The sequence below is a fragment of the Coturnix japonica genome, unplaced genomic scaffold (genome assembly GCF_054131305.1).
Source record: "Coturnix japonica strain WE unplaced genomic scaffold, WE-NBRP24 Scf039, whole genome shotgun sequence".
NCBI lineage: Eukaryota > Metazoa > Chordata > Aves > Galliformes > Phasianidae > Coturnix > Coturnix japonica.
This window is the reverse complement of record NW_028188942.1, coordinates 846,447-859,432: the sequence shown is the minus strand read 5'-3', so window position 1 is coordinate 859,432 and position 12,986 is coordinate 846,447. Positions and strand designations below refer to the sequence as shown.

Here is a 12,986-nt window from a genome sequence, read left to right as displayed (position 1 = left end):
TCTCTGCTCTGAATGCCTCCAAGGTTTTCCTCTGTTGCTTTCTGATCACTTCTGAGATGTAATTTTGCCTACTGTTTCCTCAGCATTTCCTTTCGTAAATCCTTATCTTTCAACGTTCGCTCCTCATTCACAATCTTATCCAAAGATATCTTATTCATATCTAATCTATCTTGACTTTGGCCATCTGTCCATACAGACTACTCAGGTCATTCTTCTCTCAGACTTATTCCTTTTTGGGTCTACCTTCTCTAGATGACCTTAGTCATTGTTTTTCCTCTGTTCCTTAGTAGCCACTACTTTCACATTTATCAGTTTTACTATACTAGCTTCACCAGAAAGACCTTCTCCGAGCCTCTTCCTACTCACACATCTTGCTCGTCTTCCTATAGCGCACTTCTTTTCTTGCTCCAAACCTTCTAACAAGTGGAGTATAAAACTATCAATCTTCCCTTTGTTATAGGAAGCTATAGAATTAACTACTTAAAACAAAAGATCTTAGTCACAGGATAAGTAAACTCGTTTTCTACGCTAGCCTTATTTTAACACAACTATATTAACTTCTGTGGCATTTAAACTAGATCGTATTTATCCACTTGGAAGAAACCTAACATGAAAAGAAACATTTCTTTCCAACTCTCTAACATTTTCAAGTTTTAAATTAGAAACGTTTTTCCATTACTTTGGTTATACAGCGCCTTAACTTGGCTCTCAAACAACTACCCCATGGCACGTGGACAGCACGCCCTCATAGTCTGCATTGTTCCTAATCTAAGATGCTGAAAAACATCAGTTCCTGACAGAGCCAACAGGTTCTGAGAAAAATGAATATGCCTGGAACTATGGAAGATAAACATGTATAACAATGGATTTCTTGTCCTTCCTCCTAGCATGATGCTGAACGATGTTATGGCATTGCTTTTTAAGTGTCATGGTCTCTCTAATGGTGATAATGGAAAGGTCCTGGCACTCACAAACAGTCCCACTTCTGACTTTTTCCACTGAAAAGGATCAGAAATAGACTCACAACAGTTCAAACGTACCATTTAACACATCAAGTTGCAGTAACTACATGCATTCCCTACATGTTTCCTTCACGGTCATTAAAAGGCCTTCCTAGAAGTCATTCTTTCCACCCTCTTTGATTTATCTTGATATGTGCATGTTCAGAGCAAACTACGCTCCCTTGCTAAGCAAGATGACAGTACCAAAGTGCCAACTACATGGAAGCTTCTTCTGACCTCTCACAACGACGCATAAGGAAAGATTCTATTTCACAATGGACTGACAAAACATTAATAACCGGGATGTAGCTTCCTTCAGAAGCGAGCCTCTGGAGAGCTAAGAGTTCTTAATTATATCAACTTCTCCTGCATATAACATCACAGAGTAGTTGGCTGACTTATGCTTATTATTTTTCAGCGCAAGATTGTTAATTTACAAGTCTGTAATTTCACACGTACTTTAATTCATTACTATTTATGGTCCACCCAAAATCAGTAGGTCTAACCACAGAAGAAATCTACTTGGTGTTAGAATACAGGAACACCAGATAGAAATCTAATATTTGGTACGAATCACCCTCAAGACTAATTGCTTAGATTTGCCTTCCTGAAAGCAATTGTGTGCAACAGAAGTAATTGCTCATGGTCTTCACTGCTAGTTTCCCTTGGCTGAAAAGCAAATTATATAGTAATGCAGGTATGATTTACTTACAGATAACCTAGACCAGAGAAAATAAAAAAAATATGGATGACAATATATTCCTCTGAGGGAAAGCTAAATACTAACACTGGGCTGCAAGCGGCTATTAAAGAATCAGCTGCAGTAATAGCTTCTGGGGAGACCCGATAGATAGCATAAGTGTGAGCAATTTAAAAGGTGCAGTTCAAAGTAAGTTCCCTCTAGTTGTTTACAATGTTCTGTCCATCCCAAAGCTGTATGGATAAACAGCTGTATGGATGAAAATCATTCATTTTCCCAATTCTAAGCATTCTTAGGTACACTTACCTAAAATAAAATCAGGGGAAAGATGTAAATCATCCCCCCAGACTCAAGTCAGTTTATGTTAGTGATGAAAATTCAGAAGAATTATTTACAATTGTTACTATAAAAGCCAACCCCAAAATACAGACACTAAGTGAGATGGTAAAGAGCAGAATTAAAATGCACTGTGAAAAGTCTCCACAGATCCCTTTTTGCTCAGACCTTAAAAGCTGAGAAATTACTTTGAGTTCAGTCCCCAGTCCCCAGGCTAATCTATTTACTCCTATGGAAGTCAGAGAGTGGGAACAAACATATTTCACTCATTCTTAGTAATTTTCCCCCACAAAAAATACTTTTTGGAGAAACAATACATAGACAGCTGAGCCAATTTTCCTTCTCCCCTCTCAGACAAAATTGGATCATGATTCATCATAGACACAATTGGGTTTTAATTTATTCCTTTAACAAGTTTGTTTATTTTCTTGTAAGCAAGTATTAATCCACTCTGACACAGGAAAATGTTAATTCTACTGCACTGCCTTTCAAACTTAAAAAAGCTGAGTCTAACTCACGTTGGTGTTTACTCTAGCCTTGAAGAAATAAAACTAGAAATGCCTGATGTGTGTACAGAGGTCCTCTGTTCTTTGGGTAGGCTAACACTGACTGCACATCACTCCTCTCTGAATGAAACTGAACAATCCTGTCAGTCTTCTGTGTAGGCATAGATGGAAAGTTTATCATCTTCCCCAAAGAAAGCTGTTCCACAATTATTCATTCACACTAACTTCACAGTGCCACTCGCTGCAAAGAAGAAGGTGACACAGGAAAGCATTTGGCCTATTAGAGAAACATAAAACTTCACTCAGTTCAGTGGAGTCCAAGTAGAATTTAGCCATCTGGTATTCAGATATACATCATGCCTATGATGTTCACTTGCTAAATGGTTATTTCATGAAGCAATGCTAATGATGATAACCCTTCTGTTCTTTCAGTGAGAAGCTTAGTGAGCCCTCCAGCTACTGGAACAAAAGTACACGCCCAATTAGATGAGAGAAGAGTCCCCATCCCTTATCTCTGCTGCAAGAGAAAAGAAAAAATCCACTACAAGTTCAAGAGAAGCAATGCAATTCAAACACCAAGCACCTCTCAAGTTAGGTTCATTTCATTGTGTCATGCAATACCAACTCACATACGGAAGTTCACAGGACATGTTTGTGTCTTAACCTTACCATTATCTCAAAACATCTACAATTATAAGGTGTCAGCACAGAACCCTTCTCCATATTCATGTGAAGACTATAGGACAAATGCTGACTGCCATCTCTGAAGAGTGAACCTCTTATTTCAATGTTGCACTTGCCATTAGGGTTTAAACCAATAGGGCAGCTTGCAGTCTCTTGGTACTACCATACTCTGTCTTCTGAAGCACTGTGAAACAGTTCAAATGCTTTAGCTCAGCTGTAAACAGCAAGAGTGCAAATGCAGTACATGCACACTTCCATATCTGTGGTGCAATGCTACTTAGCAGCTATTTGAGAAGCACAACATAAATACACACAAGAAAACCCACAAAATTATGTACTCGTGGCATTTTCCACAAACATTTGCAGCTTCCAAACTGTCGGTTACACATTTCAAGTGAGTTCAACCCTTAGATAACAATGCATCCATTTCTAGCATGAAAATACTGCTGGCTGATAATGGGTCTTGTTGATTTTTGTGGTGTGAGGAAAGGTAAGCTGCCTGCACTCGGTAAGTGACACACTAATGCCACAGTGCTAATTCTGAATGCTCTGATTTCTTCTAACCTTTTAATTCAGCTCTAAGCTCATCTAAATTTGTTTCTTAGATAAACACAATGTCTACTTGATTCAGCCCAAAACAGCAGCGATATTGCTCATCTTTACAGGATAACTGTGGATATACACACACACATACATACAAAGTAAACTAGCACTTACACTAAGTGCCAGTTTGTATAAATGAAAGGAAATCAGCAGTTGGGAAGATGAGGCCAGACCTTCAAACTGCTGTGTGCTGATTGCTTTCCACCAAACTTCACACAGCCAAACCAGCAGATTAACAGCCAGCCTAACACTGATGCACAAAGGCACATTGTACCATAGCTTTGCATTCAGAGGACGACTGTATTTAACACAATTAAAGTAATTGCTCCAGTCTAGTCAGCCCAGCAAGGTCTTCATTGGAGTTAATTAGTAAATGCCAGTAAAATACTTTGAACATGCAAATGCTAAATGTTAAATACTTCCATTATTAATATATTCTCACAAATGCTGCAAGGGTAGGCAGGTGCAGGGTTCCTGGAATGCTGCAGTGTCATAACATGCAAAGTAAAGCCAGTGTTTTTCTTAGTTTTAACACAAGAACTTGTTCCATGAACCAAGCTTTTGCCTCTGATATACACAACAGCTCAGGCCTTTTTATCAGCAAGGAAGCATCTTCTGTCATTCAACACAGACTAGACCCCCATGTTCATCTCAAATCATCTAATACATAAGCACATAAAGACTAGTTATTTGCGGGGAAAGAAAGAATAAAAACTGCATCAAGCAAATACAAGGAGCAGGATATAACTACGTACTGTAGTCTAAACTTCTGGAACAGAATTACAGCCACACATCCTGCCAAGACTCTTATACAGTGTATCAAACCCCAGCTTGATAAGAGAGCTTTAGGCAAATACCCAAAAAAGATAAGAAGGTAATGACTGAAGGCATTAAATAGAGAGAAGGAAGCAAAACATTCTGAATTAAAAGAGGTTAAAAGCACTGGGTCATACTTAGTCCTGGGAAACAAAGACTTAACCTCACACAGCTACGTCAGAGATAATAAAAGAGAGCAACAACTGATTATTCTTCCTAGTCATAGATAGAGAAAAAAATAATGAGATTAAGCCATAAAAGGGAAAATGGAAGATGAGTACTGAGAACCTTTATAACTCAAAGAGTGGAACAAGTAGCCCAGAGGCTGTAGAATACTCATCACTGAGGAAATTCAAGCTTAAGTAAACACCCATCTGTTATGGAATATTCTGTTATAATCGCTCCTGCTATTGTGCAAGGAGGTGGAAAGAGTTGCACCAAAGTCTGGGGACTAGATACCTACAAATTCATTTATTTCAGGTTGTCTGAAACGTTTATTTGAAACAACAAACATCTGGTTCTTAATCCTCCAATTAACACAGTTTCCAGCCCTAAGGAATTAACCACAGAATTCACGACAAACAGTTTATTTGCTAGCAGTGGTGTAAAACAAATTGCCTACAAACTTTTACATGGCTAATAGAGCAGTTTAATTGTGCTTTTTTTTGTCCCCCTCCTTTGAGGAGCACACTTGGATTTCAAAATAATATAAATAAAAATAGGAAGTCATCCCTGAGCAGAGACCTTTGCAGCAGTGTCTGAGCAGAGAATTACATGGTATAACAGACTCAGGCTCTCATTCATGATACTGACCTCCTCTGAAGAGCACTCTGAGATCTAACGATGAAAAGGACTGTAAAAAGCACTAAATGTTATCATTAGTATTCAGGAGGATGGAATTCTGTGACTTAGTTCAATTCAAAGGGACCAGCTTTCATAAGCTGGTGCTTATGAAAGCCGACATTTTAAACAAGGAAATAGCTCTGAGAGCAACATTAATGTGGGCTGACCAGGATGGGGTGAGGCCACGCTTTTCTGCCAACGTCTCCCAGCAGGTTGCGCTGCAGACTTGTTTAGTATCGTGGAACCAATTTAATGTCTGCTCACTCATGCTTTACCACTTTCACAATACAGTATTTTATGCTGTTTCCAGTCACACAAGAACTGCATAGTGCCTAAAACAGCATCCTGATCAAGAAAACACACATTACTGCTCACAACTCTATGCATTCTTGCACTCCTGTTGCTCCTGCCCATGCTAAAAGAGATTTCCTGCCTCCAGTTGGCCACAGTTGCTTATTCCAACCACTGTTACCACCTTTGACACCCTTGCAAACTCGATGGATTTCCACCCTGCTGCTTTCAGCTGCTGTGGATAAATTAAACAAAATAGAAAGTCAATCACCAAATGTTCTGGTACTCTGGCTTTAAAGATGTCTCTGATTGTAGGAGTGGAACATGCTGTTCATCAGTTTATTTGGCTGGCTTTGCCACTAGATGATTTTTAAGTAATCCTTTATTCTCACAAAACAGACTTTCAAACAAGTAACCAATACAAACAACATATGCATTAAGATTCCATCCAGCAATACAGACTCCCAGTAATAGCGCTAGCATCTCTGCAAGCTTAAGGCAGTTTAATTGACCACCATAATTTACCTCGACGTTAGCATCATTTGGACAGCTTTTGAAACCATATTTTTGTTAGTGGAGAAATGTGTTCTGTACACATTTGCTGTGGTCAACCTTATTTTCCTACCTACTGATTTGACTTTCTGCTCTGCATGACTAGTACTGAGAAAACAATTAGTAAAGCGAAGCACTTTGTCATTGCCCCTCATACCCTTTAAGCTCACTTAAATGGCGTTTCAATATCAGCACACTATAAGTTGTTAGAAGCTTTCCCTCTTCTGTATTTCCATACAATTGAGATATCTGCATTTCTTTATGTTGCTTTTTGTTGTCGTTGTCATTAATTTGCAGTTGCTCTAACACTTTTATGGATCTAACTATTAGTGCTACCTGATAATATGGAACACGGCACTAAGAGAAAGAACCACACACATCTCTATCTACTTCTTAATTGGGAAAATCAATTCTGAAGGCCTTGTTAAGAAACACACTGCACTATTCTGGGGTTTGTTTGCCATCCCAGCCTGTTGATTGCCTATCAATTTCTCCACAGACCCAGCATCTTCAGATGATAAAACACTTTCAGATGGAAGCCAGGAAGATAGATTTTTCCTTCACATCTGGAGTTAGCAAAGTACTGAACTTTTCCAGTACAAGCCCTCCCATTAATTCCTTGCCTTCCAGATGGCATCACAGCTATGTCTGTTCCTATTCCTTCAGATCATTCTGAGATCTGTAAATTCAAATAACTGCCATCTCTCCCTAGTTAGGTCTACCATGAACAGGGACTGTGACACACACAAGAGCTGAAGGTGAGGAGATGTAGAAATAAAACTGCCCTCATTGAGAACACATTCAGAATAATGAAATGCATTCTTACAGACAAGACCAGAGACGTAACTTTCAGAATTAACTGTTGGGATACCAGAGTCTAAACAAATAGTCCTACAAGTCACATGCTATGAAAGATTCAGTTACTAACAGTTTCCAATCTAGGCTGTAATTAAAACAAACAAACAAACAAGTTTTCTTATTGTTTTGTTTCTTTTAATAGCTTTAACACACAGGGATGAACACCAGCCTGCCTCTCCACGGCTACAGCAGGGAACTATTGTTACATCAGCTCTCTGTGCTTCCCTTAACAGGCACCTGGCAATTTCAGGCTTCTTAGCCCAATAATTTACAGTCATATAAATACCACAACAACAACACAAGATGTTAATTCTGCCAAGTAGTTCATGCTTGTCAGAGTGCAATCAATTAACTGGAACAAATACTTTAAGACTGCAGTCAAGTTGGCTGGCCAGTTCTGTTTGCCATTGTGTCAATTGCTTTAGAGCAGGGACTTCAGCTATTTCAACTGCCAAAAAAGCACAAACTATGGTTTTCAGAAAAATATAGCGCCTTCTCCTAAAATATGCTTTTCTTCAGGGTCAACAAAGCATTCTGTGGGATTTATGCCATATACACCAACATATAATGTTAGTTTCCATTAAGAAATAAAACCACTGGAAGTTATCATTATTGTGAACTCTTCAGAGAATACTGAAAAGACAGTGGTGTTATGATGTGCTCACAATATATGTCAGTAATCTGTTCAGGGCTAACAGCTGATCCTCACAGAGTAACACCTCTGCTGCTGCTGAGGCTTCTCACTCACCAGTTGGGACTGCAGGATCCATCGTTGGCTTTTCCCAGGTATTGATCTGCTCCCAGGTAAATCCATTGGTTCCCAAGGCCACGCTATAACCACAATTACTGTAGTGCTCATCAAAGGAACAACCACCTAAAAGCAAGAAAAACACATACATTCCTGCATTAATATTATACATAATCATGACACTAAAATCATTTAATTTCTCACACCTAGGTTTACAGAGGGAGAAATTTGGGGAACAAACAAGTCATGTATAATATATTTCAGAGAGCAGAGAAGGTATCCAGAAAACAGTTTTGAACGTTCAACCTTTTTGTATCCCTTAGAAGTCTTTCTTCTCACATTGCTGCTCTTCTCCTCCATCAGCTCCCTTTATTTCCACCTATTTTCTTAACATTTTCACGGACAATTGCACATAACAAGCACACGCATTTGGGTCCCAGTGCTGGTATTTACAGAAACCTCCAGGTCAGATTTTTTAAAGAAATAAGAGAAAGAAAGAACCCAAATGGCAAAGACAAGCAAAGTATCCCTATACTACAGCAATACACGCTTGATTTCACTTGAGATTCAAATTACACTGGGTTGGGTTGCACTTTGAGAACTTGCATCCTTCCTTGCAACCACCTCTTATGCTTAATAACACAAAGTCCTATGTGACACATGACTACTTCTCCAGGCCTTTCAGAACTGGACCTCACAGTGTAAGCCTTTAATTTCTCTACAATGGGAGAATAACAAGAAGTGGATAGAAACTGGCATTCACACCTTCCAGACTGTTGACTAAGTGATCTTTCCTACTCCGGTTCCTGAAATACTTGAATGTGGTTCACTGCCACCTGGCAGCTGCCTGAACACTTACAAATCAAGATAAATGCATTGACGGTGGGGGAAAAATATATATTTCAACACATGCTCGTGTGTCAGGCAAACTAATTCAATTAGTTTATCCCCATTTAGTACTAGTGGATCATTACTACACTGCTGAACCTCCCCTTCCATTGCCTCAGGTACATTCCTCACATCTCCCCATCTTGGTTTGCCAAACATATTGTAGTACTGGCTCTATTACATGAGGTAATTTGGGTGTTTGGGTTTTGACCTTAATTATGACAACAGTGTCACTGCTCTGCTTTTGTTTTCTCTTACAGAAGCAAGGAGAAATCTCTGGGCAGTTACTCCAAAGTCAGCTGGACATATCTAACACTTCTGGAGCTGCAGGGACTGAGCACTGCTCAGGGCTACACGATCTTGCTGTGCCAGCCAAACTGCCAATTGCTCCTGACACTAATCAGAGTTATATGCACAGAGACGTTCCCGGCTCTTTACCTTCCCACAGGCTGCATTCCCTACACATGCACAACGAATAGCAAGTACACAAGTGATCTCTGGTTTCAATTCAATAACCGTTACCCAGCAGTGGGTCATTTAAGCATTCTTTAGTTTTAACATGTGTTTTTTTTCTCTACGTGTCCCAAGGAAGACCAAACCCATCTCAGTTACATCAAAATTCCTCATACAATCCTTATTCTGCTAAAGGACTTAAAGTGCACTCCAACCACAAATGATTTTCTAAAAATTCATGTCAAAATTCACACAAATTATTCCTATTTAAGCACATGCTTGAAGGATTTGTTGGATAGAGTACCTGACCGTAGTCGGTGTTGTTCAAGTTTAAAGATTAAGCTTGTCGTAACAGAAAAAAATTGTTATGTTGTGTAATTTTAATATAAATAGTTCTGAGTTTAGCAGATTTTATGACCCTTGCAGCCTTGCCTGCTCCAGCAGAGACCTTGCAAATGTATTTCCTACAGCATTTAAAAGTAGTTTTTGCTTTAAATTTACAGTTCTTGTGAGGCTTTCAGAGCTGTCAAAATGAGCAGGACCGCACTTCAGCTGTTTCCCTCAAGTTTTAATTTAATTTAGGTGAAAAAGTTCAAGTTTAAAATATTAAATGTGCTTATTAAAATGTCTGACAGAAAAAACAGGTGCTCTGGATTGTCTGTGAGAAGCATGCAATGCAGCCAAAAATCACCTTCTCCCATAGCGAGCAGGCACAAGAGACAATATCAAATACTCTGCTCTCCGTCTCCACGCAGGGCATTCTAGTTTTAATAGATTCACTCTAATAGGAGGACTTCAGACAAACTCCATTTACACAACACCTCTCTAAAGCACGCTACAGTACAGTAAGTGGTGCTGTCTCTCAGCTCTTCCTTTGAAGGAGTTGCAAATAAATACTCTGATCAAGACATGCAATTGTACGAGGACTCGCGTACAGAGAAAATTACGCAGGTGCTGATAGTCTCAGAAGCAAAATGAGACGACAACAAAATACAGGGTAGAAGTCCTTATTTAACAGGGAACCTAATTGCTGATATACAGATACAATTAGCCAAATAGATTGTTTTATGTACACAGAGGCGGGTGAAGTTGGAGGGCAAGCTGAACAAGGATAGTGAGAGCTTCTGGAAATTAATTGGGAGTTTCCACTGATAAGAGACAACACCTTAAGAAGCTTGAAAGTGCCTTGAATGAAATTCAAGGCTAACCCGTGTAGTGAGATTGGATAAGAAAGGATAAACCATGGAGAGCCTTAAAAGCAGCTGCAAACACATCTACATTTCTGAAGAAAGAAAAGTTAGTGGAGGAACCACCAAATGCAAAGTGACAAGGCAATAAACCAGATGGATTAATTTACTGGAAGCAGAATTGGAATTTGGAGAGGTGAATTTGCAGGAAATGAGGACAGGGGGGAAAAAAAGCATTGGAGTCGATTCTCAATGCTCGGATAAGCAGAGTGGCTGCACAGGGAGCACACAACGGCTCAATCCTGGTGATCAAGAAGAGGAAAGCACCTGTCGGCTTTGTGCTAGAGAGTGGCAAAAGGGACAAGAACTAAAAGTGGACCTAGTTGGGACGCAGCCATGATCACCCGTGAGCAAGAAAGCTCTTTCTCAAACAATCTGTGCCCTGTGGAAGTGGTCATGCCCAGCCTAGCACAGCCCTGCCTTCTCCTCCCAGAGGTGCCCTGCTGCCAGCCCCCACTCATAGACACCCACTGCAGATATTTAGAGCACCAAACTCTGCTTTAATCCATGCATATGGCCACCAGATCAAATAGGATCACCCCATCCATGCAACCAGCAGCACCCCACTGCCCATGGAGCCCACAGCCTGGTCCAGGCTGCAGCAGGCTCTGAGCAGAGCAAACCGTGCATAAGGGGAGAAGAGAGAGTTTAAAGAGAAGCACAGCATCTTGCCTCTTCTGGGGAATACTGCTGACCCAACTGATGAGTGTGCTGTTATGTTCAAGTGTGTGTGCGTGAGAACAAGCTCCCAAGCAAGATGGCAAGGCAGCAAGGTGAAGGCACACGTGGCATTTGCACAAGTGCTAACCTGCTGGGATGGAGCCATCCGCTCTGCTACATGAGCAGCTCATTGCCAGGTCCTTAGAAATTCAATTACTCCCCACTGATTAATTTCAGTCTAAACAAAAAAATGTAATTACGGACTTTAAATGCCTACTTAAGTAGGGATAGCGACTCCAAAATGGCATAGTAGGCTGAAACCTGCAGGTGAGTTCCTTTCACTGGCAGCAGCACAAGCTTAATATTTACTATTTCCTAAGACATCACCTGTATGGATACCTAAAAGCTACAGCTCTGCAGGAACATAACAAGAGAAGAAAAACCACATAGATAAGTTCCATCTTAATACAAAATCAGCCACTGCTGAAACAAAACTGCTTGACTGCAGAACAGGGATTTTCATTAACAGAGAGAAGATAATTCATTATAAAAGATATCATGAAGTGAATTTAGATTCTAGGTTTGCACGTCACAGCTCTACCCACAGCGTCACAAAGCAGCTCAGAGGAAAAGTAAAGCACTTGCACACCAACCAAAATAAGGTTTGGTGTCTTCGTTAATAATTAACAGGGCTAAGGATTTCGGGATGCAAACCAGAATCTTTCCATTAATCAGCTAAAAATTAAGTGAAGAAATACAATTGCTAAGTAGGGCAAAAAAAGAAAGGAAACTGAGATGACTCTGATACTGTTAAGATAATGCATGTGGTGTTGACCATCTCTTTTCACACAAAATGAAAGCCAAAAAAGGATGAAGTCGTTCCCTTCCTGAAAAGGGTCATATTGAAGCAAATAACAGCTCACACAGGACAGATTAAATATCCCTTGTTTTACACTGCAGGCTTGTAACAATGCCACTGCTCATCTGAGTGATGCTAATTAATCTTGAACAGACCTATCATCAGTTACTGAGTCTTGCCCCCGGATTAAATGTAAACCAGCCTTGCATAAATTGAGTGCCTCCTTTGAATATATAATTGAATTTGCAGAAGTGTGCGCCAGGGGGGTGTTTAAATAAGTGCACAAATATGATAAAAAGGACTTCACGCCATTATATCTAATTCAGTAAGCAAAAATAATGGCAGGGCACGTTCCAATTAGTGTTTGATTTATTTATTTTAACAAATCCAATTAGTAGAATGTTTTATAAAGTCATCCAATGTCAAACTCTCACAGACTCACTAGATAAAAAACAATACTTCTAAAGAGGGATAAAGAAATATACTAATGGGAGAAGCCTCGTTGGTTATCCTGTATTTCTAGATACAGACTGAAAATAACACACCCTCAGACAGTTCAATGAGGCATTTACAACATTCCCAGTGTGGGGAGGGGGGGAAGAGAGCAAGAACCTCAATAGTGCCGTTTGTCACCTTCCATGCCTTTGCTTTGGGGATAGAAATTATAACAGCACACACCATTCCAACCAATGCTTTTTCCCTGGAATACTTGTTCTGAAAATGGGTTGAAATTGATTCATTTCATTCTTAGCCTCACAAAATAAGAAGAGAGTTCAGGAAGAAACAGATGGTCATAGAATGAGACAGTGCTTGGGAATTGTAAGACTCCAGAAATTAAAACAAAACCAAACAACGCTCTCTGATCAATAATTTTTGTCTATACTTCACTGAAAGAGCTGCATTTGGCTCCTTAGAAAAACAATTTATTCCACACGATTTGT

General features: G+C 39.7%; 1 protein-coding gene across 4 annotated transcripts in view; it reads right to left on the bottom strand.

Annotated features, from left to right (window-relative positions):
* Positions 1-12,986, bottom strand: part of LOC146753128 (receptor-type tyrosine-protein phosphatase T-like) — a 232,338-nt gene that overhangs the window by 143,390 nt on the left and 75,962 nt on the right. For all 4 annotated transcript variants that reach the window (XM_085530950.1, XM_085530951.1, XM_085530949.1 and 1 more), the window contains one exon: positions 7,939-8,064. In XM_085530950.1, the coding sequence (XP_085387076.1) occupies positions 7,939-8,064 (126 nt within the window). The remainder of the gene's footprint in view (positions 1-7,938; positions 8,065-12,986) is intronic.